This window comes from Thalassophryne amazonica, chromosome 6, assembly GCF_902500255.1.
Source record: "Thalassophryne amazonica chromosome 6, fThaAma1.1, whole genome shotgun sequence".
Classification (NCBI taxonomy): domain Eukaryota; kingdom Metazoa; phylum Chordata; class Actinopteri; order Batrachoidiformes; family Batrachoididae; genus Thalassophryne; species Thalassophryne amazonica.
In genome coordinates this window covers 22,287,111-22,311,743 of record NC_047108.1, presented here as the reverse complement: position 1 = coordinate 22,311,743, position 24,633 = coordinate 22,287,111, and the positions used below count along the sequence as shown (strand labels likewise).

The window sequence follows — 24,633 nt, the reverse complement described above, 5'->3', positions numbered from 1 at the left end:
GACAGCGGTCTATGTGAAGCCTGAGTGCCATCTGACCACAATCTACATATCCTGACGGCATCAAAACAACATTCGAAATGATCTGATCGTGGTCGAGGGAACTCTGAGATGGATCGGGCGTGGCAAAGCCTGCCAGCATGTCCCGCTTATGCTACGTATGTCCACCTCCCCTGGACCCCGGCCAGGGAGCACAAAGGAAATGTTGATATGTAACGTGTATGTGACACGCATCATATGCAGTGGATGTGAACGTTGCACAACCAAACAGAAAACGTTGTGTGCCACTGCAGGTCAATGCGTCACACAGCGCATGCAGTGCGCACATCTGAACGGGCTGTTCTGTCCATAAGAGACCTTAGGGAACCCGGTTAAAAGAAAAATGTGAAGATTGTAGAGGTGGGCGGATCGATCCTAATATCGATACCATCGCTGGTGTTGATATTGAACGATCCTCGTGTGAAAAGATCGATACTCAAGCTTTTTTCTCTCCTGCACACACTGACTGCTGCGCATGCAGATTCATCAAAGTCTACTCTCTGTAAGAGCAGCGCTGCGCTGTGTCACACAACACGGAGCAGCGCACCCTTGTATTGTGGTTTGTCAGCCCTTTACCTCAGGAGATTTTAAGTTGTGCTGAGTGATTTTTTTTTTTTTTTTTAAATGTTGATTGTGATAATAAAGTATTTTGTTGTCACATACAATGATTTTGGCGAAATTCTATCCTAGGTCTTTTGGATCCTTTGGATCTATGAAGCTTAAATATGAAAAAGTATCGGTATCGATATTGCCGATACTGGGCCTGTATTTACTTGGTATCGGATCAATACCAAAATTCCCGGTATCACCCACCTCTAGAAGATTGTGATTATAAAACAACAGAATTTAAAATAATATATTTCAAAATTAAATATTTTTGTTGTATTTTTTATTTTTCATTACACCTTTTTGAAGTCCAGTAGAACTACTTCTCAACACAAGTTTCAGAATCAGAGTTGGTGTCACTGATGGGTCCGTATTTAAACCGTAAATGTGCTAACTGTGTTGTTGTTGGTTACTATGTTGAGCCATGCTAATCACTGCACTGTGTGCTAAGATGTTGCTAATAGCATGCTAAGTGTGCTAATACTATTTGCGTAGCTGTCTGTTGTCTTTCTCTCTCCGTTTCTCTCTTGACTTTATTTTTCTCTTTTTCTCCTCCCGCCTCTTTCCATCTTCCTGTCTACGTGTCAGGTTGTACTCCTCCACTTGCTCTACCGCCACCACCTCTTGTCGTTCTTCCCACAACCCTCCCAACGTCACCACTCCTTCCTCCGCGTCCACATCCTCCTCATCCTCTTCTCTCTACTCCTCCAGCCTTCCTTCTAACAGCCATGCCACCTTCCATCAGTATTGCTGTCCTGCGCGCCTTCGCCTGCCCAAGCCTCCCTGCGCCCTGCTCCCCTCCAAGCATCATGAGCAGGCAAGGTAAGGGCCAGAGTCCCTCCGCCCCCTGAACCGACCCCACCCACAGGGACGCCAGTGACCACAAACGTCAACCTCAGACAACAAATCTTTTATTTTCATGGGTTTTCCATTATCAGAAAGACTGCATGGTAACCTTGAAGTATGTTTTAAAATTAAAATTCCATCTTCTCTTGACCCCTGACCGCCAACATTAAAACAAGATCTTCACATAATAAAATGTTGGCACAGTCTGTTGACTTTACTAAACTATTTTTGAATTAAATTATATAAAAACTCATGGTTTCTATGTTTTATACAACTTAAATTTCAGCATTCATTTGTATGAGGTGCATTCAAAAGTATCCAACATTTGGCTGTGAAAAATACAGTTACGGACCTGGCCATCTGAAATCTTAATCCTCTTTCAAGTAGTCTCCTCGAGACTGCACACCCTTCTCTTAGCAGCTTTGTCATTGTCAGAAGCATTTCTGGAAGTCATCTTTTAGAATGGTCTCCAGTAGAGGTGGGCGGATCAATCCTAATATCGATAATATTGATACCAATGCTGGTATTGATATTGAGCGATTGTCATGTAAAAAGATCGTTACTCAAGTTTTTCTCTCCCGCACGCACTGACTGCTGCGCATGCAGATTCATCAAAGTCTACTCTCTGTAAGAGCAGCGCTGCCCTGTGTCACGTACAATGTTTGGCAAGATTCTATCCTAGGTCTTTTGGATCATTTGGATCTATGAAGCTTAAATATGAAAAAGTATCGGTATCGATATCGGCGATACTGGGCCTGTATTTACTTGGTATCAGATCAATACCAAAATTCCCGGTATCATCCACCTCTAGTCTCCAGCTTGGCCATTGCATTCCACATGGTCTTCTCGTGACTCAAACTGAGTCCCTTTTAGTCTCCTTTAGATGTTTGGGAACAGCCACAAATCAGAGGGAGCCATGTCAGGAGAGTAGAGACCCTGCTGAATCACAGGTGTGTTGCGTTTGTCCAGGAAAGCATGAATCAGCGAACCAGAATGGACGGGTGCATTGTCATGATGGAGCTGCCAACTTTTCGCTGCCCACAGATCTGGTCATGAAGGTAGTGTAGGACCTCCTTATAAAACCCTTTAGTAATATTACAGTAATATTTTGCATCCCGGTATTACCTGCAAGACTTCCAGACTTCTTGTTTCTGGTCCACCGTTAGCAGCTTCAACACAAATTTTGCTGACACATGCCTGAATCCTCCGTCAAACTGGAATGTACTAAACCTATGATTATCAGGATCGTGTCCACAAGTTCTTGGATGATGACACGATGGTCATCCATGACCAAAGTCTGTATTCCATCAATCACTTGCTCATTTCAGCTTGTAGATGACCTCATAGAACATGTTTCGCTCTCCACCGATGTGTGCCCATTTTTGAAGCAGTCATGCCGCTCTTTTATTTGCATTATGCTCATGACATCATCGCCAAAAGCCTGCTGAAGCTTGTGAATGGTTTCTGCTTAGTATCTCCAAGCTTTTGCCAGAATTTGATGCGGTACCTTTCCCCAAATTGTTCCATCATCTTATACAAAATGAGACTCGGACGGGTGCTCGTACACGTCTTCACTCTAAGGTCACTGATGCACTCTGCGGGTGGAGAAAAATTTCCTTATGTGTACTTTCTCTGCACCTCCCCACCAAAGAATGACTCACATACCTCATTTATTTCTGTGGGATAAAATAAGTTCAGATACTTTTTAAATGCACCTCATACAGGGAATAAAAAATCACATTGTTGTTATTTAGGTAAATATTATTAAGTAAATATAAATGTTCACTTTATAAATGCTCTTTGGGGTATTTATGTTGAGCAATACATTGACATATATTTTTTTTAATTCAACTACGAGGTCTGTCCATAAAGTATCGTACCTTTTTATTTTTTTCAAAAACTATATGGATTTCATTCATATGTTTTTACGTCAGACATGCTTGAACCCTCGTGCGCATGCGTGAGTTTTTCCACGCCTGTCGGTGACGTCATTCGCCTGTGAGCACGCCTTGTGGAAGGAGTGGTCCCGCCCCCTCGTCGGATTTTCATTGTCTGGAAATGGAATGAAAAGGACTTTTTTTCCATCAGAATTTTTTCAGAAGCTGTTAGAGACTGGCACCTGGAAACCATTCGAAAAATTTATCTGGCTTTCAGTGAAAATTTTGCGGGCTTCACAGAGAATAAGGACTTTAACTACAGGTTTAAGGACCCCTTTAAAGGACGGTCGGTGCGCCGCGCTGCGAGCTGCGACGATGCGGCACAAACCACTGGATCATTTCTAAGCTGATGGCTCTGTGGATACGAGACCGTCGTGTGCTCTTTCTCTGGTTATCACAAGAGCTGGACATCAGCCATTTTCCGGCAGATTTCACTTTTAACAAGAGATTTTGTCATGGAAAGCCGCGCGGAGGCTTCGCACGTCACGACCGATTCGCTGATGAAGCGAGACAAAGGAACACCTCCGTTTCGGAGTGTTAGAGGACAAGTTGGGACATGTCCAGTTCTCCACAAGTTCTTTCATACTCACTCGACTGGTAAGCACTGAAAGCCGAGATAGACATGTCCCAACTTGTCCTCTAACACTCCGAAACAGAGGTGTTCCTTTGTCTCGCTTCATCAGCGAATCGGTCGTGACGCGCGAAGCCTCCGCGCGGCTTTCCATGACAAAATCTCTTGTTAAAAGTGAAATCTGCCGGAAAATGGCTGATGTCCAGGTCTTGTGATAACCAGAGAAAGAGCACACGACAGTCTCGTATCCACAGAGCCATCAGCTTAGAAATGATCCAGTGGTTTGTGCCGCATCGTCGCAGCTCGCAGTGCGGCGCACCGACCGTCCTTTAAAGGGGTCCTTAAACCTGTAGTTAAAGTCCTTATTCTCTGTGAAGCCCGTAAAATTTTCACTGAAAGCCAGATAAATTTTTCGAATGGTTTCCAGGTGCCAGTCTCTAACAGCTTCTGAAAAAATTCTGATGGAAAAAAAGTCCTTTTCATTCCATTTCCAGACAATGAAAATCCGACGAGGGGGCGGGACCACTCCTTCCACAAGGCGTGCTCACAGGCAAATGACGTCACCGACAGGCGTGGAAAAACTCACGCATGCGCACGAGGGTTCAAGCATGTCTGACGTAAAAACATATGAATGAAATCCATATAGTTTTTGAAAAAAATAAAAAGGTACGATACTTTACGGACAGACCTCGTATGTCATGAAATTATAGATTTAAAGGAGACTACTGACATTTCCTGAAGCCGGGTTTTTGGTTCAGCTTTTCACTCATGACTAAAGATTTGAATTGACCTAGGATTTTGTTTAATTGTTGAAACCATCACGGGGTAATGAGCTAAGAAGAGCTAACACTGCAGTAAACTGATCCTCCTGGACACTGAATACATTAAAACATCATAAGCAGTATTCATCAAATTTGAACATTGCATTGTTTTTTTTGAACCAACAAAAGTAAAGTCTAGTTTCAAAGTCATGTCTGAATGTTTCTGGCATTTTTGAACATACAAATGAGCTGTATAACAGTTATCACTGTCCTCATGGCTTTGAATGAACCGCTGTGATGTGCAATGTGTTGCCAGGCTATTCTCACAAAAAGCTGCTGCAGCCATATCCATTTATTGACAATGATGATGTCATCACCTAGACATAGAATGTGATGTCACTGATGACTTACTGGACTTGTCCATCATGTGTCTTTGTATGTGGTCAAAGTGTTGAACTTGTAGAGACATTCACTGATCTCAGGAGAGACCTTCATGTCTCTGGGTCAGTTTCAGTTTGAATTTATTTTGATTTATAAATCACAACAAAGTTGACTCAAGGCGCATCACACAAGTAAGGTCTAACCTTATCAACCCCCAGAGCAAGAACACAGGTGACAGTGGTAAGTAAAAACTCCCTCTGATGATTTGAGGAAGAAACATCAAGCAGAACAGACGCAATGGGGTGACCCTCTGCTTGGGCCATGCTACAGACACAATTTACAAAATAATTCACAAAACGACTACACATGAAATTTTGCCGGTGCACAGGATGGGAGGGTTATGGGAACAGACACCACACCCATCTCTGGATGGAGCCGCACCTCAAACATAGAGAAAAAAAAAACAGAATCAGGCATCAGAAAGACAACAAATACAGTATAAAATATAAATATAATTTGTCACCATTAAGCAAAAGGAAAAACAGAAGAAATACTAAACTTATCGCCGGCCACTAGCCCTAAGCTTCACTAAAAGACCCAAACTTTAGATAAATTTGAGGCCCGTGGCCCACTCTGTTTACTTATAAAATGAATTAAAAAGAGTAAAAAGCATAGTAACATACTATGCCAGTATGCTAGCCATACGAAAGGGAAAATAAGTTTCTTAAGTCTGGACTTGAAAGTTTGACTGTTTTATTGACACAGGGAGATCAAAGGTCTGTCAAAGACCTGGCAGCAGCATTTTGAACCAATTGGACACCCGTAATGCTGGACTGCGGTAAACCAGAAAATAGAACGTTGCAGTAGTCTAATCTAGAAGAGACAGACACATGAATCAGGGTCTCAGCATCAGCCATAGACAGGATGGGATGAATCTTCGCTGTATTTCGTAGGTGGAAGAAAACATTCCTCGTAATATCTGTAATGTGGAGGTCAAAGGACAACGTAGGATCAAAAATTACTCCAAGGTTCCTCACTTTGTCAGTGTAATGTATGACACACGAGCCTAGGCTAAGCATTAACTGGTCAAATCGATTCCAATGTCTCACTGGACAAAGAACCATCATTTCAGTCTTATCAGAGTTTAAAAGTAAGGAGTTGCTAGAGATCCAGCTTCTCACTGATGCAAGGCAATCTTCCAAAGATTTTAAGTGAATGAGATTATCAGCAGTTATCGACATGGAGAGCTGAGTATCATCAGCATAGCAGTGAAAGATAATCACAAAACACCGCAATATGTGCCCAAGGGGTGCTATATAAAGGGAGAAAAGCAGATGGCCTAAGACTGACCCCTGTGGAACCCCAGATTTCATGTCACTAAGGTTAGAGGTAATGTTATTGTACAAAACACAGTGAAAATGACGTCAACCATGCAAGAGCACTCCCAGTAATCCCAAAGTGATACTCCAGCCTATTGAGTAGAATGCGATGATCTGCGGTATCAAACGCAGCACTGAGATCTAACAGCACCAGAACTGTAGTGGTGTCCGAAGCCATTGCGAGCAGAAGATCATTCACCACTTTAGTGAGAGCTGTCTCTGTGGAATGATATTTTCAAAAAGCAGAGTATAGTGACTCGAAAAGATTATTCTTAGTAAGGTGGTTCCACGAGCTGTCATGGAACCACCTTTTCCAGAATTTTAGAGCAAAATGATAGAGTTGATATGGACCTATAGTTTTTCAATACATGAGGGTCAAGATGAGATTTCTTAAGTAATGGTCCTGAGGTTAGTGACAGATGAATAATTTCACAGTTTCACTGTTGGTCCAAGAGTAGGGCACAGGTCCTTAACCAGTTTTGTTGGTATAGGATCAAATAGACAGATTGTGCTTTTAGCAGAAATTACAAGCTTCATCAGCATACCCATTGAAATAATACCAAATTTGGTCAATCTAGATAATGTATCATTGATAGCACCCACCTCAATAACAGGGTGTAGTGGCTGGACTAAGGCATACTGGGATATATTCAACCTAATGTCATCTGTTTTCTTCTCAAAGTAATCTAAGAAATCTTGGGCTTACAGTGTTGCCACTGTGTCGAACAGGAACTTTGAATAATTTTTTTTTTGTTTATTTTAAATCAAATCAGAGTAGTAGGCACAATTTGTAGCCAGTAGTGAATGCTTATAGTCTAAGATAGCATTGTGCCATGTGAGGTGGCATACTTCTAATTTTGAACTACGCCATTTCTGTTCTCGACCTCTCGACTTACAGTAGTGTTCAGAATAATAGTAGTGCTATGTGACTAAAAAGATTAATCCAGGTTTTGAGTATATTTCTTATTGTTACATGGGAAACAAGGTACCAGTAGATTCAGGAGATTCTCACAAATCCAACAAGACCAAGCATTCATGATATGCACACTCTTAAGGCTATGAAATTGGGCTATTAGTAAAAAAAAAAAAAAGTAGAAAAGGGGGTGTTCACAATAATAGTAGTGTGGCATACAGTCAGTGAGTTTGTCAATTTTGTGGAACAAACAGGTGTGAATCAGGTGTCCCCTGTTTAAGGATGAAGCCAGCACCTGTTGAACATGCTTTTCTCTTTGAAAGCCTGAGGAAAATGGGACGTTCAAGACATTCAATCAAGTTTTATTTCTATAGCACTTTTCACTGAACCAAAGTGCTTTCCAATAGCACCAGCTAGAGATAAAATAAAAAGAAAAGTACGAAAAACACAATAAAACACAATAAGAGCATCCAAAATAGAATAAAAATAGACAAAAAAGTGTCAAAGCAATTATGTGCAAAAAGCTGCCCTGAACAAGTACGTTTTTAACATAGACAGACATTGTTCAGAAGAACAGCGTAGTTTGATTAAATAGTTGATTGGAGAGGGGAAAACTTATACACAGGTGCAAAAAATTATAGGCTGTTCATCTACAATGATCTCCAGTGCTTTAAAATGGACAAAAAAAAAACAGAGATGCATGGAAGAAAACGGAAAACAACCATCGAAATGGATAGAAGAATAACCAGAATGGCAAAGGCTCCCCCACTGATCAGCTCCAGGATGATCAAAGACAGTCTGGAGTTACCTGTAAGTGCTGTGACAGTTAAAAGACGCCTGTGTGAAGCTAATTTATTTGCAAGAATCCCCCGCAAAGTCCCTCTGTTAAATAAAAGACATGTGCAGAAGAGGTTACAGTTTGCCAAAGAACACATCAACTGGCCTAAAGAGAAATGGAGGAATATTTGTGGACTGATGAGAGTAAAATTGTTCTTTTGGGTCCAAAGGCCGCAGACAGTTTGTGAGACGACCCCCAAACTCTGAATTCAAGCCACAGTTCACAGTGAAGACAGTGAAGCATGGTGGTGCAAGCATCATGATATGGGCATGTTTCTCCTACTATGATGTTGGGCCTATATATTGCATACCAGGTATCATGGATCAGTTTGGATATGTCAGAATACTTGAAGAGGTCATGTTGCCTTATGCTGAAGAGGACATGCCCTTGAAATTGGTGTTTCAACAAGACAATGACCCCAAGCACATTAGTAAACAAGCAAAATCCTGGTTCCAAACCAACTAAATTAATGCCTCGCGGATGTGAAGAAATCATGAAAAACTGTGGTTATACAACTAAATACTAGTTTAGTGATTCCCAGGATTGCTAAAAAAGCAGTTTGATAGTAATAGTTTTGAGTTTGTAGCGTCAACAGCAGATGCTACTATTATTGTGAACACCCCATTTTCTACTTTTTTTTTTACTAATAGCCCAATTTCATAGCCTTAAGAGTGTGAATAACATGAATGCTTGGTCTTGTTGGATTTGTGAGAATCTACTGAATCTACTGGTACCTTGTTTCCCATGTAACAATAAGAAATATACTCAAAACCTGGATTAATCTTTTTAGTCACATAGCACTACTATTATTCTGAACACTACTGTATGCATGAGGCCACGTAAGTAATCACTGAACCAATGTGAGTGTGTTTTGGGGGTGTGTAGTTTTGATGTAGGGTGAGCAGTCATGTCAAGCATGGTTGTGATCGCTGAGTTTAAACTGTCCACAAATTATCTCATGAATTATCTACAGAATTTTAGCGCAAAATACTAGATTTGATATTGACCTATAGTTTTTCATTACACTAGGGTCAAGATTAGATTTCTTAAGTAATGGTTTATCACTGTAGATTAGAAACATTTTGGAACAGATCCAGTTAATGAGAGATTAATAATTTCCAGCACAGTCGAACCAAGAGTGGGCCACGGGTTCTTAAACAGTTTTGTTGGTATAGGATCAAATAAGAAGGTTGTGCTTTTTGGAAATGTTACAAGTTTCATCAGCATGCCCAGTGAGATACTATCAAATTCTGTAAATCTAAGTAATACTTCAGTGATGGCACCCACCTCAATAGCAGGGTGTAGTGGCTGGGTTAAGGCATGCTGGGATATGTTTAACATAATGTCTTCTATTTTCTTCTCAAAGTAATCCAGGAAATCTTGTGTTGTAAAAGGAGAGTGAACTGCAGGTGGTTGTCCATGAATAAGTGTTGCCACTGTGTCAAATAAGAACTTTGAGTTATGCTTGTTTTTGTTGCTCAAATCTGAGTAATAGGTCCGCTTTGTAGCCAGTAGTGCATGCTTATAGTCTAAGATAGCATCACGCCACGCAAGGTGAAATACTTCTAATTTTGAACTACGCCATTTCCGTTCTAGACCTCTAGCCAGTAATACCACGTGCGATAACCAAATCCAGGGTATTTCCGCTAAAGTGCATTGAATCCTGAATGTATTGCTGAAATCCTAATGCATGCAGAATTTCCATAAATGATTTGCATAGGGGATCAGAAGGCTTATTTACAGTTGTATGTAAAAGTTTGTGCACCCCTGATGATTTCCATGATTTTCCTTTACAAATCATTGGTTGTTTGGATCAGCAATTTCAGTTAAATATATCATGTAGCAGACAAGCACAGTGATATTTGAGAAGTGAAGTGAAGTTTCTAAGATTTACAGAAAGTGCAATAATTCTTTAAACTAAATTAGGCAGGTGCATAAATTTTGGCACACCAACAGAAAAAATACATCAATATTTAGTAGATCCTCCTTTTGCAGAAATAACAGCCACTAAACACTTCCTATTGCTTCCAATAAGAGTCTGGATTCTGGTTGAAGGTATTTTGGACCATTCTTCTTTACAAAACATCTCAGGTTTGCTGGTTTCCGAGCATGGACAGCCCGCTTAAAATCACACCACAGATTTTCAATAATATTCAGGTCTGGGGACTGAGATTGCCATTCCAGAATGTTGTACTTGTTCCTCTACTTGGAATGCCTTAGTAGATTTTGAGCAGTGTTTAGGGTTGTTGTCATGTTGAAAGATCCAGCCCCGGTGAAACTTCAACTTTGTCACTGATTCACGAACGTTGTTCTCAAGAATCTGCTGATATTGACTGGAATCCATGTGACACCTCAACTTTAACAAGATTCCCAGGACCTGCACTGGCCACACAGCCCCACAGCATGATGGAACCACCTCCAAATTTTACTGTCGGTAGCAAGTGTTTTTCTTGGAATGCTGTGTTCTTTTTCAGCCATGCATACTGCCCCTTGTTATGTCTAAATAACTCAATTTTAGTTTCATCAATCCACAGCACCTTATTCCAAAATGAAGCTGGCTTGTCCAAATGTGCTTTAGCATACCTCAAGTGACTCTGTTTGTGGCGTGTACGTAGAAGAGGTTTCCTCTGCATTACAGCATCATACAGCATCTCTTTGTGAAAAGTGCGCTGTATAGTTGAACGATAAGACACAGAGACACTATCTGCAGCAAGATCATGTTGTAGGTCTTTGGAGCAGGTCTGTGGGTTGTATCCTTTGCATCAGCTTATCTGAGATTTGTCTTGGCCTGCCACTTTGGGCCTTAACTAGTACTGTGCCTGTGGTCTTCTGTTTCCTCACTATGTTTCTCACAGTGGAAACTGACAGCTGAAATCTCTGAGATAGCTTTTTATATCCTTCCCTTAAACCATGATGTTGAACAATCTTTTTTTCAGGTCATTTGAGAGTTGTTTAGAGGCTCCCATGTTGCCATTTATTAGAAGAGATGCAAAGAGGGGAAACATTTGCAAATAACCACCTTAAATGCCCTTTCTCATGATTGAATTCATCTGTGTAAGGTCAAGGGTCAATGAGCTTACCTTTGTGTTCTGATAATTAGTGCTAAATGTATTCAAATCAATAAAATGACAAGCCCAAATTTATGCACCTGCCTATTTTTGTTTAAATAATTATTGCACACTTTCTGTAAATACTAGAAACTTCATTTCACTTCTCAAATATCAGTGTGTTCATCTGCTATATGATATACAGTGGTCCTTCGTTTATCATGGGAGATACGTTCTAAAAATAACCCGCAATAGGCAAAATCCGCAAAGTAGTCAGCGTTATTTTTTACAATTATTATAGATGTTTTTAGGCTGTATAACTCCTCACTACACACTTTATACACTTTTCTCAAACAGGCATTAACATTTTCTCACTTTTCTCCTGTGTAAACACTCAAAGTTCAAACCTAGTAGAAAAATAAGTCCAGTATTATAGAATGAAACCAAAGATCACAACCTGTTTTCAGGCCCAAACATTTGTTTGAGAAATAAAAATAGAACATTTTCCTATAAATAATTATGATGGCTTTTAGAACTAATGAATTTAATTTTAACAATCAACCTACGAGATTGGACACATAAGAAATTATTAATAGTGACTCACCAGTATTTCACAGTTCCTCTGACCGTGCCTCTTCGTCCTGGCACCACTCCACTGTAACGTCTTTTTCCACTGAGTGACACCTCGGTGCAGGTGTCTTTTCCGAGTGAAGCACGCAGTTATGGGTAGTTGTTGGCGCTCTTTTTTCTTCTGGGCGAGAAGATTCTTGTAAACAGACACACGCAGAACACAATGCGCGTGCTCTCCCTTCGCGGAGATGCCGACCGGTGCCGTGACCGGCCTGCTTGATGAGGACGCAGAACACAATGCGCTGTATAAAAAAAAAAACAGCATGCAAAATTGGACTAAAAAAAATCCGCAAAACTGCGAGGCCGCGAAAGATGAACCACGTTATAGCGAGGGACCACTGTATTTAACTGAAATTTCTGATCCAGACAACCAGTGATTTATAAAGGAAAATCATGAAAATTATCAGGGGTGCCCAAACCTTTGCATACAACTGTATATTAATGTTAAAGTCACCAATAATCAGAATGTTATCTGCACTAGTCAACAAGTTAGAGATGAATGCACCAAATTCATCTAACAATTCAGAGTATGGCCAGGGGGCCTATTTACAGTGACAAAGTAATATGGTTGATTTTTATTCTTCTAACCTTGGCTATACTTAGCATCGTGGGCAGAACAGAGAATCAGATGTTCAAAAATGGACTGCAGTTATATAGCGCTTTTCCATCTGAATCAGACGCTCAAAGCGCTTTACAATTATGCCTCACATTCACCCCGATGCCAGGGTGCTGCCATACAAGGCGCTCACTACACACTGGGAGCAATAGGGGATTAAAGGCCTTGCCCAAGGGCCCTTAGTGATTTTCCAGTCAGGTGGGGATTTGAACCCATGATCTTCTGGACTCAAGCCCAACACTTTAGCCACTAGACCATCACCTCCCCTAATATGTTCAAATGAGTTATATTTGTGACCCCCAACAGCTAATAAACTAAACCTAGATTTATAAATAAGAGCTACAATCCCCTTGCTTCGCATCACGAGGGACATGACTAAATGTGTACGCCAGTGGGCAGGCCTCATTTAAGGGGAGGACAGTTGTAGGTTTAAGCCAGGTTTCACATAACCCAATCATATCTAAATGATGATCCATAATTAGATCATTAATCAACAATGATTTTGAGGACAGTGATCTTGATCCAGAGATGCCTGGGAAGATCTTATGGTGTCATGATGTCAAAGGTCACAAGTCTTTGGTGATGCTGATATCTTTGTAGGACAACAAATCTCCAGGTCTTTAGGGTGCTGGTGGTTGATGTCTTACTGTCTGGTTATCAGATTTGGACTTCAGCCAGTAACTAAGGTCACTGGTTGTCTTTGGGACCAAGTCTCTTTGGAGTATCCTTTGATCTTGCGGGAATGAATTTCTCTCAAATGAACAGTTATTTGGGAAGATTCAGTTGATGGGTTTTACTTGCATTGTGAGGGAACTTTGTGATGGGATGTATTTGTCTGGACATGAACCAGCAAACAAGTGCCTCAGTGTCGAGGACCACACAAACGGGAAAAGGCCAAGGACACACTTACCTTTCATCTAGCTGTAGCAGATGGAAAGGTGCTTTTGAACAGTAATGACACCTTCACATTGTTAAGTATCATGGGCAAAATGGGGGTTTGTGTACACAGGTGGACAAGCTTCAATTAACTGCATGGTGCACATTTGATTTTAACCAGGATTCACAGAAGCTGACCATATCGAAATTATGTTCTGAAACTATATAATTTATCAGTCATGATTTACAGACCAGTGACCCAGTATCATGGAAGCCTCGGCTAAGAGACCTGCAGGATTTGGAGGGTGACATATTCCAGGTGGAAATTTATTTTGTTGCAATAACTGAGAAATATTTGTTGGGGGAAAATACAATATTTGATGAGGCAGAAACTTGAATGATAATAAAGAACTTCAGAAGACTATATTGTATGAAACTGAAGGATGAAGTGAGACAGACACTGAATGGGGGGAGTCTGGATAACTCCTGCAGACGTAGTGAGGAAGACAGCTAGGAAGGTACTGAATGTGACATCTGGACTGGACAGAGTAAGGAAGATGGACATACTTGGTGATGGAATGATGAGGAAAAAAGGCTAGTAAAAAAAGAATTGGGGTAGTCACAGAGATGACAAAAGTTGATAAGGAGACGTAGTGTAAGGTGAAAAGAGAAATGGCAAAAGCTATAGTGAGGACATATAGTGAATTTTACACAAAGTTTAATACCAAAGAAGGAGATGAGGATTGGCCAGACAGGGACCAACCTGGAAAGGGTGTGAAGCAGGTTAGGACGATAAAGGATCCTGATGGAAATGTACTGATGAGAGGAGAATATGTTGAGAAGGTGGAGAAGGTACTTTGAGGAATTGATGAATTAAAAAAAATATATATACATAGAGAAGGCTGAATAATGAGGACAGAATGAATCATGAGGTGCAATTGATTATTAATTCAGTTCCCTTTATTTATATCACACCAATCATGTCACCCCAAGGTGCTTTACAAGGGTAAGGTCTAACCATACCAAGCCCCATCCCCTGAGCAAACACATCGGAAACTGATAAGAAAAAACTCGCTCTGGTGTAATTTGAGGAAGAAACCTCATGCAGACTAGACTTGGGGGTGGGGGGGTGACACACTACTTTGGCCAAATTAACAACAACAAAGCTAAAATATGCAAAGTATGACAAAAAAAAAAATTCAAACATGCAAAACAAGAACAGAAATGTTATTTTCCTTAGTTTACAGTCGTAGTCCATCAGTTGCCATCCAGAGATCTTCCTCAGACAGGGGGCTGATAAAAGGGTGCTTCTGTCCACTGCAGCCATCTGAAAAATGGAGTCTGACAATCACCTCAAACAGAAAGAGAGCTGAGTCAGTTGGCTGGAACTTGCAACTCTCAGAACATTGTGATCTATTACACCACTAGTACGCAGGTGAGCAGGCTTCATTTAAGGGCAGGAGTTTCAAACCAAGTTTCACATAAGCCAGTCATATATACACAATGTTCCAAATTAGGTTGTTAATGAGGGGTGGTTAAGTGAGCTTGTTTCCAATGTGGAAGGTTCCTGGTTCAATTCCCACTTCTGCTCATTCTCCAATATGGAGTTATGAAGAACATCCATCATAAAGCTTGTACAAAATCAACATGCAGATCCACTTGGGATCTGCTGTGGTGAATCCAAGTGGAAAAAACAAGGGACGTGCTGAAGGGACTTACAAATCAGTTAACCTTACTGACGTTGGCAATTGAATCTGCTGAATTGAAAAGTGATTTTGTCCTAAGTGTGTAAGATGTCTCGGTTTGTGTTCATGTTGATGGAGGTACACATGGGCTGGAGGTGATAAAACTGTAATTTTTTGATGCATTAAAGGCCTTCCCAGTACTGATAATACCCGAAGTACTGACGGCCACTACATTTGCACCTCTCGATCCTTTATGGATGCATCAATGGTTACAAGCCACAGTCTGGATATGAAAATTTTCCTCCTTCACATAGACTACACTATTACTGTAATGGTTTTCCTGCCTTAGTTTCCCCACTATACTAGTCAAGTCCACATTAATAGTAGGCCCTGCAGGCTCTCTAATCACCTACCCTGTGACCTACCATGGTTTCTTACTGTTAGCCTCCCTTTAAGAATCTGTTTATGTTTCAAAGATCAAATAGTTACACCATCCCCAGTAGGATGAAGGCCATCTGACATTAGCAAGCTGTGGCAACCCCAGAAGGCTGGCCAGTTATTGATAGACCTAAATCCTTGCTGTCTACAGAACTTTGCCAGCCACCTATTAAGGATGTCAGCCTGCTATAAACCTCATTGTTTCCCTAGGAGGGGAGGAGACCACAGACTATTACTCAATGTCAACACATCTTTCTGATAAGGTCACAAGTCCTTTCTATGTCCATCTTTGTGACCTCAGACTGTGACATTCTGACATCATTGGTACTAACATGAATGAAAATGTTGCTGTATCTGATGCCGTGTTCCTAAATCCATCTGTACTTGAGTGATGCCAGCACCCTAACATGTGCTGCAGTGTTAGACGCTGTGGCCCCAGGTAAATGTTTAACATCAGCTAGCATCTCTAATCTACCTGATGATGGTAGATATAAAAACAGCACACAAACAACAACAAAAATAGAAATATTTGTGATTAAAACATTAAACTAAAATCACAGACAAATCAGATTTTTACACAGTAAATTTTACTGAGTAAAATATACCAGGATAAAAAGCCCTTCACACATAGCACGATTGAAGCCGACTAGCGCACAAAGGAGGAATTGCATACCATTCATGAAAAATCTGAGCCACCTCTAACATCTCATACACCTGTTGCCACAAACATTTGTACACACCAGCGGCCGAAAGACAGAGAGTGCCCTGTGAGTACCTGTTCGATCCCTTCCTTGGCAGGTGTTGGCCAAATTCCAGGTACCGCACACGAACATCCAATACCACTTGCGGAGCACTTATGAAATGTGCTTCCATTTGTGCGTCATGACAAAAATAGTGAGCAAGCGACCACTTTCAAGCTGGCTGTGAAATTTGTCTAAGTGCCCCCACGACTGTGGCGTTGCCAAGCAACACACGTGGCATGCTACTGTCGGCTCCCCACTCAACACGTGGTGTGTGTTGTGTGTGCCCACACTGCTCCCACAACACATGCGGCTTTATCAAATTCAGCTTTTATATGATCGAATAAATGCATTAAACAAGTGTCAGTGGAATAGGATGATCTAAAATCTGACTGGAAGTTGAATAAAATCTTGTGTTGTAATAAAAAACATTTATTTGATCATAAATTACCCGTAACCTTTGATATGATACTAAGTACTGATACAGGTCTGTATTACTACGTATTACTAGTTTTCTTATAATGTGGTACGATTCGCACCATTTTCAGATCACCAGTAATTCCACGAAATTGTATGAATATATTTATAATGTGAGAGATGGTTAAAGCAAGAGCCTCTGCGCTGTCTTTAATGAATTTCGCAGGGAGATTATCCAGACCTGTAACCTCATTAACACTGACCTCCTTTAACAGTTTACACACCTGATCTTCAGTAGCAGCAGATAATCCAAACATGTTGTTAGCAGTCCCATTATCTGGTCAAAAAGGCAGGGTCTCCATAAGATTTCAATTTCAATTTAATTTATTTTCATTTATATAGCGCAAAATCACAACAAAGTTGCCTCAAGGCACTTCACACAAGTAAGGTCTAACCTTACCGACCCCCAGACCAAGAACACAGGCAACAGTGGAAAGGAAAAAACTTTCTCTGATGATATGAGGAAGAAACCTGAAGCAGACCAGACTAAAAGGGGTGACCCTCTGCTTGGGCCATGCAACCGACACAAATTACAAAACGAATATACAGGAAATTTTGCCAGTGCACAAGACAGGAGGGTTTCAGAAACAGACAACACACCCATCTCTGGATGGAGCCGCACCTCAAACAGAGAGAAAAAACAGAATCAGGCATCGGAAAGACAACAAATACAGTATAATTTGTCAGCATTAAGCAACAAGAAAACAAAAGAAATACTAAGGTGATCGCCAGCCATTAGCCCTAAGCTTCACTAAAAGACCCAGACTTTAAATAAAGTTGAGGCCGTGGCACGCTCCATTTACTAATAAAATGAATTAAAAGGGTAAAAAGCATACAAACATACTATGCCAGTATGCTAGCCATACGAAAGAGAAAATAAGTGCGTCTTAAGTCTGGACTTGAAAGTCTCTACAGAATCTGACTGTTTTACTGATGCAGGGAGATCATTCCACAGAACAGGGGCATGATAAGAGAAAGCTTTGTGACCCACAGACTTTTTATTCACCCTAGGGACACTAAGTAGTCCTACACCCTGAGAACGCAATGCCCGAGCCGGTACGTAAGGTTTAATTAAGTCAGCTAGGTAGGGAGGTGCCAGTCAGTGAACAATTTTATAGTTTAGTATCAAAGCCTTAAAATCTGATCTCACACGGACAGGAAGCCAGTGAAGATGCCAAAATGGGTGTAATGTGGCCAAACTTTCAGTTTCCTGTCAAACATCTGGCAGCAGAATTTTGAACCAGTTGGAGATCCCTAATGCTGGACTGCGGTAAACCAGAAAATGGAATGTTGCAGTAGTCCAAACTAGAAGAGACAAACATGTGAATCAGGGTCTCAGCATCAGCCATAGACAGGATGGGATGAATCTTCAGTATATTTCGCAGGTGGAAGAAAGCAGTCCTCGTAAAATCTCTAATGTGGAGGTCAAAGGACAACGTGGGGTCAAAAATTACCCCAGGACAGGATGATTTCCGGAACAGATACCACACTCATCTCTGGATGGAGCTGCACCTCTAACACAGAGAAAATAAAAAAAAGGCAAAATCAAGCATCAGAAAGACAACAAATACAGTAGAGAAGCTTGATTCTTCGACTGGACTGGGTTGCTTGACACGAGGATGTTTCACTTCTAATCGCTGAAGCTTCCTCAGCTAAAATTCTTGCTCTGGTAGTCTGACTTCTGTCTTGACTCTTGCAGAGAAGAATAACAGAAGCCACAAAAGCTGGAGTTTTTCAAACCTAAAGGGGCTTTCACAGTGGCATATTCATAGAGCTGCTCGTTACAGCGTATCATCTATGCTGTAATGAGCAGCTCCCCACCCACTTCATGAGGAGTTTTTTCTCAATACATAGCAGTATGTTGAGGGCTACGTGCGTAGGATGGAAGAAATTAAACCTGTTTAATTTTCTTCGGCGTACAGCACAGCATGGAGCCTTCACGCGAGTACACGCAGTGCCGTGCTACTGTCCACTATTGTGAGCCCGCCCACGCTTCAGCACAGTACTGTGCGCCACTTCACATCTCCCTGTTGTTCTTCTGGAGCTATATAGATACAGATACTGCAAGATCGTTGCTTCACTTTATCATACTGGATTAATTATATAACTGTTTCACTGTCGCATCGTTTCATAAAAGCGCTCTCTCTCTCTCGCTCTCTGAGAGAGAGCATAAAACCACTGTCTGTACTCTATCAGACTCCTTATAATAAAATAAAATAAAACCACTGTCTGTACTCTATCAGACTCCTTATAATAAAATAAAATAAAACCACTGTCTGTACTCTATCAGACTCCTTATAATAAAATAAAATAAAACCACTGTCTGTCCTCTATCAGACTCCTTATAATAAAATAAAATAAAACCACTGTCTGTCCTCTATCAGACTCCTTATAATAAAATAAAATAAAACCGCTCTCTCGCACACGCACGCTGTCCCTCCCTCTCTCCCTCTCTCTCTCTGTGTGTGTGTCTAATTGGAGCTGTGACTCTTTAAAATAAACGGGCACTCGCTGCATGTCGGTGCGCTCATCAAACGCCCTGATCGATCAGTGTGATCAAAGCTGAAAAGAGCTGTGACTCTAAATGTTTCTGTGTAGGCTCTCAGTTGTCCAGGTGGTTTCCATAGTAGAGAAGCTTGAATCTTCGACTGGACTGGGTTGCTTGACGTGAGGACGTTTCGCTTCAAATCACAGAAGCTTCCTCAGCTAAAATTCTTGCTCTGGTAGTCTGACTTCTGTCTTGACTTTTGTAGAGAAGAATAAACCAGAAGCCAACAAAAGCTGGAGTTTTTTAACCTAACCAGACCCCACCTACCGAGAGGCTGACTGCTATAGGCTAGTGACTAAACAATAGCTCTAATTAGCACCTATTGTGCTCTAGTTAGCACTCTCCTAATGACAGGACGGAAGCCTCCCCTGATGGCTCCCTTGACGACTCTCTCCTGATGACGTGAATGACTCATTACCATGAACAAAAGACTGAAACTGCTTTAACCTGAGTACCATATTGTAAACAGGGGACAAAGCGTGTCTGAGACCCGCTCCGTGGTTAAGGCTGGGTTTCAACTGTTTTACAAAGAATGCTTCCTTGACACCTCTCTCAAACCATTTCTTCTCTCTGGCTAAGATTTTAACTTCCTTGTCCTCAAACGTGTGGTTAGTGTCTTTCAGGTGGAGATGAACTGCAGATTGAGGTCCACTGGCGACCTCTCTGCGGTTCTGGTATAGCCTCTTGTGTAAAAGTTGCTTCGTCTCACCTATGTAGTGTTCATTACAGTTTTCCTGACATCTGATATGATACACTACATTGCTCTGTTTGTAACTAGGGATCCTGTCTTTAGGGTGAACTAATTTCTGTCTCAAGGTGTTGACTGGTTTAAAGTAAACTGGGATTTTGTGCTGTCTGAAGATCCTCTGTAGTTTTTCCCCTACTCCTGCTTAGGAGATCGCTAACTACAGCACAGTAGGTGCTAATTAGAGCAATTGTTTAGTCACTAGCCTATAGCAGTCAGCCTCTCGGTAGGTGGGGTCTGGTTAGGTTAAAAAACTCCAGCTTTTGTTGGCTTCTGGTTTATTCTTCTCTACAAGAGTCAAGACAGAGGTCAGACTACCAGAGCAAGAATTTTAGCTGAGGAAGCTTCTGTGATTTGAAGCGAAACGTCCTCACGTCAAGCAACCCAGTCCAGTCGAAGATTCAAGCTTCTCTACCTGTGACTCTAAAATAAACGCGCACTCGCTGCATAAAAAAAAAAAAATAATAATGTTAAATGACTGTTTTTGAGCCACACCACACCATGCAGTAGAGAACAGAGCGCACTTCCACAGAGGCAGAAAATAGCACTGAAACTGGTGCGGCATGGCACACGCGACTGTGTGCACATATTAAAACGCGAACACACGCAGCTGCAAGTATGAACGAACACTGTTAAAGGCTGAGTACGTGCGTATTTCAGGCATATTTAAATGAAACACAACACTGCAATGAGCAGCTCTACGAATACGCCACTGTGAAAGCCCCTTAACCAGACTCCTCTCCTGACAACTCTCCTGATGACTCTCTTGACAACGTGAATGACTCATTACCATGAACAAAAGACTGAAACTGCTTTGACTTGCGTCAGTCCCATCGTTAGGAGGGACAGCTGCCGTGTCATTAGGAGGGTGCTAAATAGAGAAAAATAGGTGCTAATTAGAGCCTTTGTTTAGTCACTAGCCAATAGCAGTCTGCCTCTCAGTATGAGAGGACTGGTTAGGTTTGAAAAACTGAAGAAGAAGTCAGACTACCAGAGCAAGAATGTTAGCTGAGGAAGCTTCTGCGATTAGAAGCAAAACGTCCTCATGTCAAGCAACCCAGTCCAGTCAAAGATTCAAGCTTCTCTACTATGGAAACCACCTGGACAACTGAGAGCCTTCACAGAAACAAATACAGTGTAATTTGTCAGCATTAAGCAACAAGAAAAACAGAAGAAATACTAAGGTGATCGGCGGCCACTAGCACTAAGCTTCACTAAAAACTCAGAATTTAGATAAAGTTTGTCAGGAATTGGACTTTGTGTGGTATGTGTTTGGTTTGCTTTTGTTATCGTTCTGTCTCTTGCTCTGCCTTTCTGCTTGGGTTTTCTTTGTCCTGCTCTTTATTATCTCTCTCTTTCTCTTGTTTCTTCATGGTGGGCGTTTCCCTCTGTCTGCTCACACCCTGGTTCTGGAAGTTTCCTCACTCCTGTTCTTGATTTGCTTTTCATCACCTGGGTGCTTTATAAGCCTCACTGTTTGCCTTTGTTGCTTGCCTGATCGATGTGCCTTGTGCCTCTTTCTAGCTCTGTTCTTCGTGTTTCTTGCCTTGCCTTGCCTTGACTGCCTCATCGGGTTTTTTGACAACCTGCCTGTGTACCTGGACCACGCCTTTGCCTGATGATTGTGTTACTGTTGTGTTACTGTCTTTTTGGACTGCCTTTGTGTACCAACCTTTGCATCCATACCAAGTAAACGCCTTAATTCTACAGACTTGTTTTCCTGCGTCTTGCAATTGTGTCCAGCCTGCTCTACCAGTAGAACCTGATAAAGTTGAGGCTGCGGGCCGCTCTGTTTCCTAATAAAATGAATTTAAAAGAGTAAAAAGCATAGAAACATACTATGCCAGTATTCTAGCCATACGAAAGGGAAAATAAGTGTGTCTTAAGTCTGGACTTGAAAGTCTCTACAGAATCTGTTTATTGACGCAGGGAGATCATTCCACAGAACAGGGACACAATAAGAGAAAGCTCTATGACCTGCAGACTTTTTATTCACCCTACGGACACTAAGTAGTCCTGCACCTTGAGAACTCAAAGCCCGGGCAGGTATATAGGGTTTAATTAGGTCAGCTTGGTAGGGAGGTGCCAGTCCGTGAAGAATATTATAGGCTAGTAACAGAACCTTAAAATCTGATCTCACTAGGACAGCAAGCCAGTGAGAGATGCCAAAATGGGTGTAATATGGTCAAATTTTCTGATTCGTGTCAAAACTCTGGCAGCAGCATTTTGAACCAATTGGAGACCCCTAATGCTGGACTGCGGTAAATCAGAAAATAGAATATTGCAGTAGTCCAATCTGGAAGAGACAAACGCATGAATCAGAGTCTTAGCATCAGCCATAGACAGGATGGAATGAATCTTCACTATATTATATACTATATTTCGCAGGTGGAAAAAAGCACTCCTCGTAATATCTCTAAAGTGGAGGTCAAAGGACAACGTTGGATCAAAAAATACGCCAAGGTTCCTCACTTTGTCAGTGTGATCTATGACACACGAGCCTAGGCTAATCGTTAACTGGTCAAATTGATGCCAATGTCTCACTGCACCAAGAACCATCATTTCAGTCTTAGAGTTTAAAAGTAGGAAGTTGCTAGACATCCAGCTTCTCACTGATGCAAGGCAATCTTCTAAGGATTTTATGTGAATGAGATTACCAGCAGTTATTGGCATGTATAACTGAGTATCAGCAGTGAAAGGTAACCCCAAAATGCTGCAATATGTACCCAAGGGGTGCTATATAAAGGGAGAAAAGCAGGGGGCCTAAGATGGACCCCTGTGGAACCCCAAATTTCATGTCACTAAGGTTAGAGGTTTTGTTATTGTACAAAACACAGTGAGAACAACTGGTCAGGTATGACGTCCACCATGCAAGGGCACTCCCAGTAATCCCAAAATGATTCTCCAGCCTATTGAGTAGAATATGATGATCCACGGTATCAAATGCAGCACTAAGATCTAACAGCACCAGAACCAGACACCAGACACTGTAGTGGTGTCTGAATCCATTGCAAGTAGAAGATCATTCACCACTTTAGTGAGAGCTGTCTCTGTGGAATAATATTTTCTAAAAGCAGACTGTAGTGGCTCAAAAAGATTCATCCGTGTCCCCAGACGACACAGGCGTGGGCAGGAAACATACACCTGTTTATCAACCAAATGCCATGCACAAAGTGACAAGAATAACCAAAACCATTTACTGATGGAAGGAAATTTTGTCTCCCTTCTTCCTCCGTTTGTGGCTTTGCCATCGATGCACAGCTTTCTGGCTTATTCCACCTGTTTCTTGATGAGACCAATAGCAAGCTCAGTAAACTGCGCGGAATTAAAATGGCAACCACACCTCCTTGCGGGGACACAGCTCAGTGTGAGTGAGGACTGTAGTTCTTATATATAACCTCTCCAGCTTAGTCTTGCCATAAGTGCTGCTGCCATAACTGCTGTGTTTATGTAATATTTTGATTTAGCCTTATCTTTTTTATATTTATTGGTTCCTATAATACCTTTTACTTTTTAATTTTTATAAATACATTTACATTTTTTACTTTGCCAATAACGTAATAATATTATATAATAACTTTGCCAATAACATAATAACTTAATAATATGTAATAATTTGCCAATAACATAATAATCACATTTTCTAATAAGCTCAAGAATGTCACATGTCATCCACGGTTTGTTTTAGACAAATGTTTTTACAAGGTGCTAGTTTATCTGATGTATTTAAGAAAATCACCTTAAAAATTAACCGTGCATCATTCACGCTGGTACTGACAATAATCTTGTTCTAGTCCTGGTCTTTAAATAACTGAACAAACTAACAAACTTGCTATAGTTTTTCGTGGATCTGATACAGATTGTATTATGACCTTGTAGTTGGATTTGCTAAATTTACGTGTACAGTAGATCGGGATATGATCACTAAGTCCTATACATTAATGACTCCCGATTGACTCACCTTATCAGTGTCAGACACCAAAATCAGGTCAATTTGTTGTGAAAGTGTAGTGACACGGACCCACAACAGGGGGCGTAAATGAACGGACAATGAAAGAGTCAAATATGAACACTTTACTGTTGTGAAAAGCACAACCAAACACAGCAGATTACAGAATGTGTACAATAGTCAATTAACAAAGGTGACGTGTGGGCAGGCTCGAGGATAGAGGACGTCTGTCCTGAGAAGAACCGGAACCACACGATTTCCTCCGCCACCGAACCTGGAGAATACTGGAGCCGCCAAGTCCCGAAAACCCCAGGTGGCCACCGTCTCCGCGTGTCGGATCTGGTACTGCTGGCGAGGAGCAGAGACAATCAGATGTGGGTGTGTGAACACCCAGTAACAACAATGGTGGAACTCCACCTCCGCCTTTCATTCAGAAAGCTGGCACGTGCAGTAGTATGTGTACTTATCAAAGGTTTGGAGTGAAGACATCAGTCCAAACCCAGCCTCCAGCTGCAAGCACTCACAAAACCTACTGTCCATTTGGCTGCTCCCGGTCTTGTTCAGTGTCGCCACAGCGAATACAGCCAGATCCGCACTGATAATTGGCACAAGTT

The 24,633-nt window shown here is 41.4% G+C and overlaps 1 protein-coding gene across 1 annotated transcript in view; it reads left to right on the top strand.

The window, feature by feature from the left end:
- LOC117511956 (enhancer of mRNA-decapping protein 1-like) overlaps positions 1-24,633 on the top strand; it is a 163,978-nt gene that overhangs the window by 130,221 nt on the left and 9,124 nt on the right. Inside the window, exon 2 of the mRNA XM_034171890.1 lies at positions 1,231-1,464. Within this exon, the coding sequence (XP_034027781.1) occupies positions 1,231-1,464 (234 nt within the window). The remainder of the gene's footprint in view (positions 1-1,230; positions 1,465-24,633) is intronic.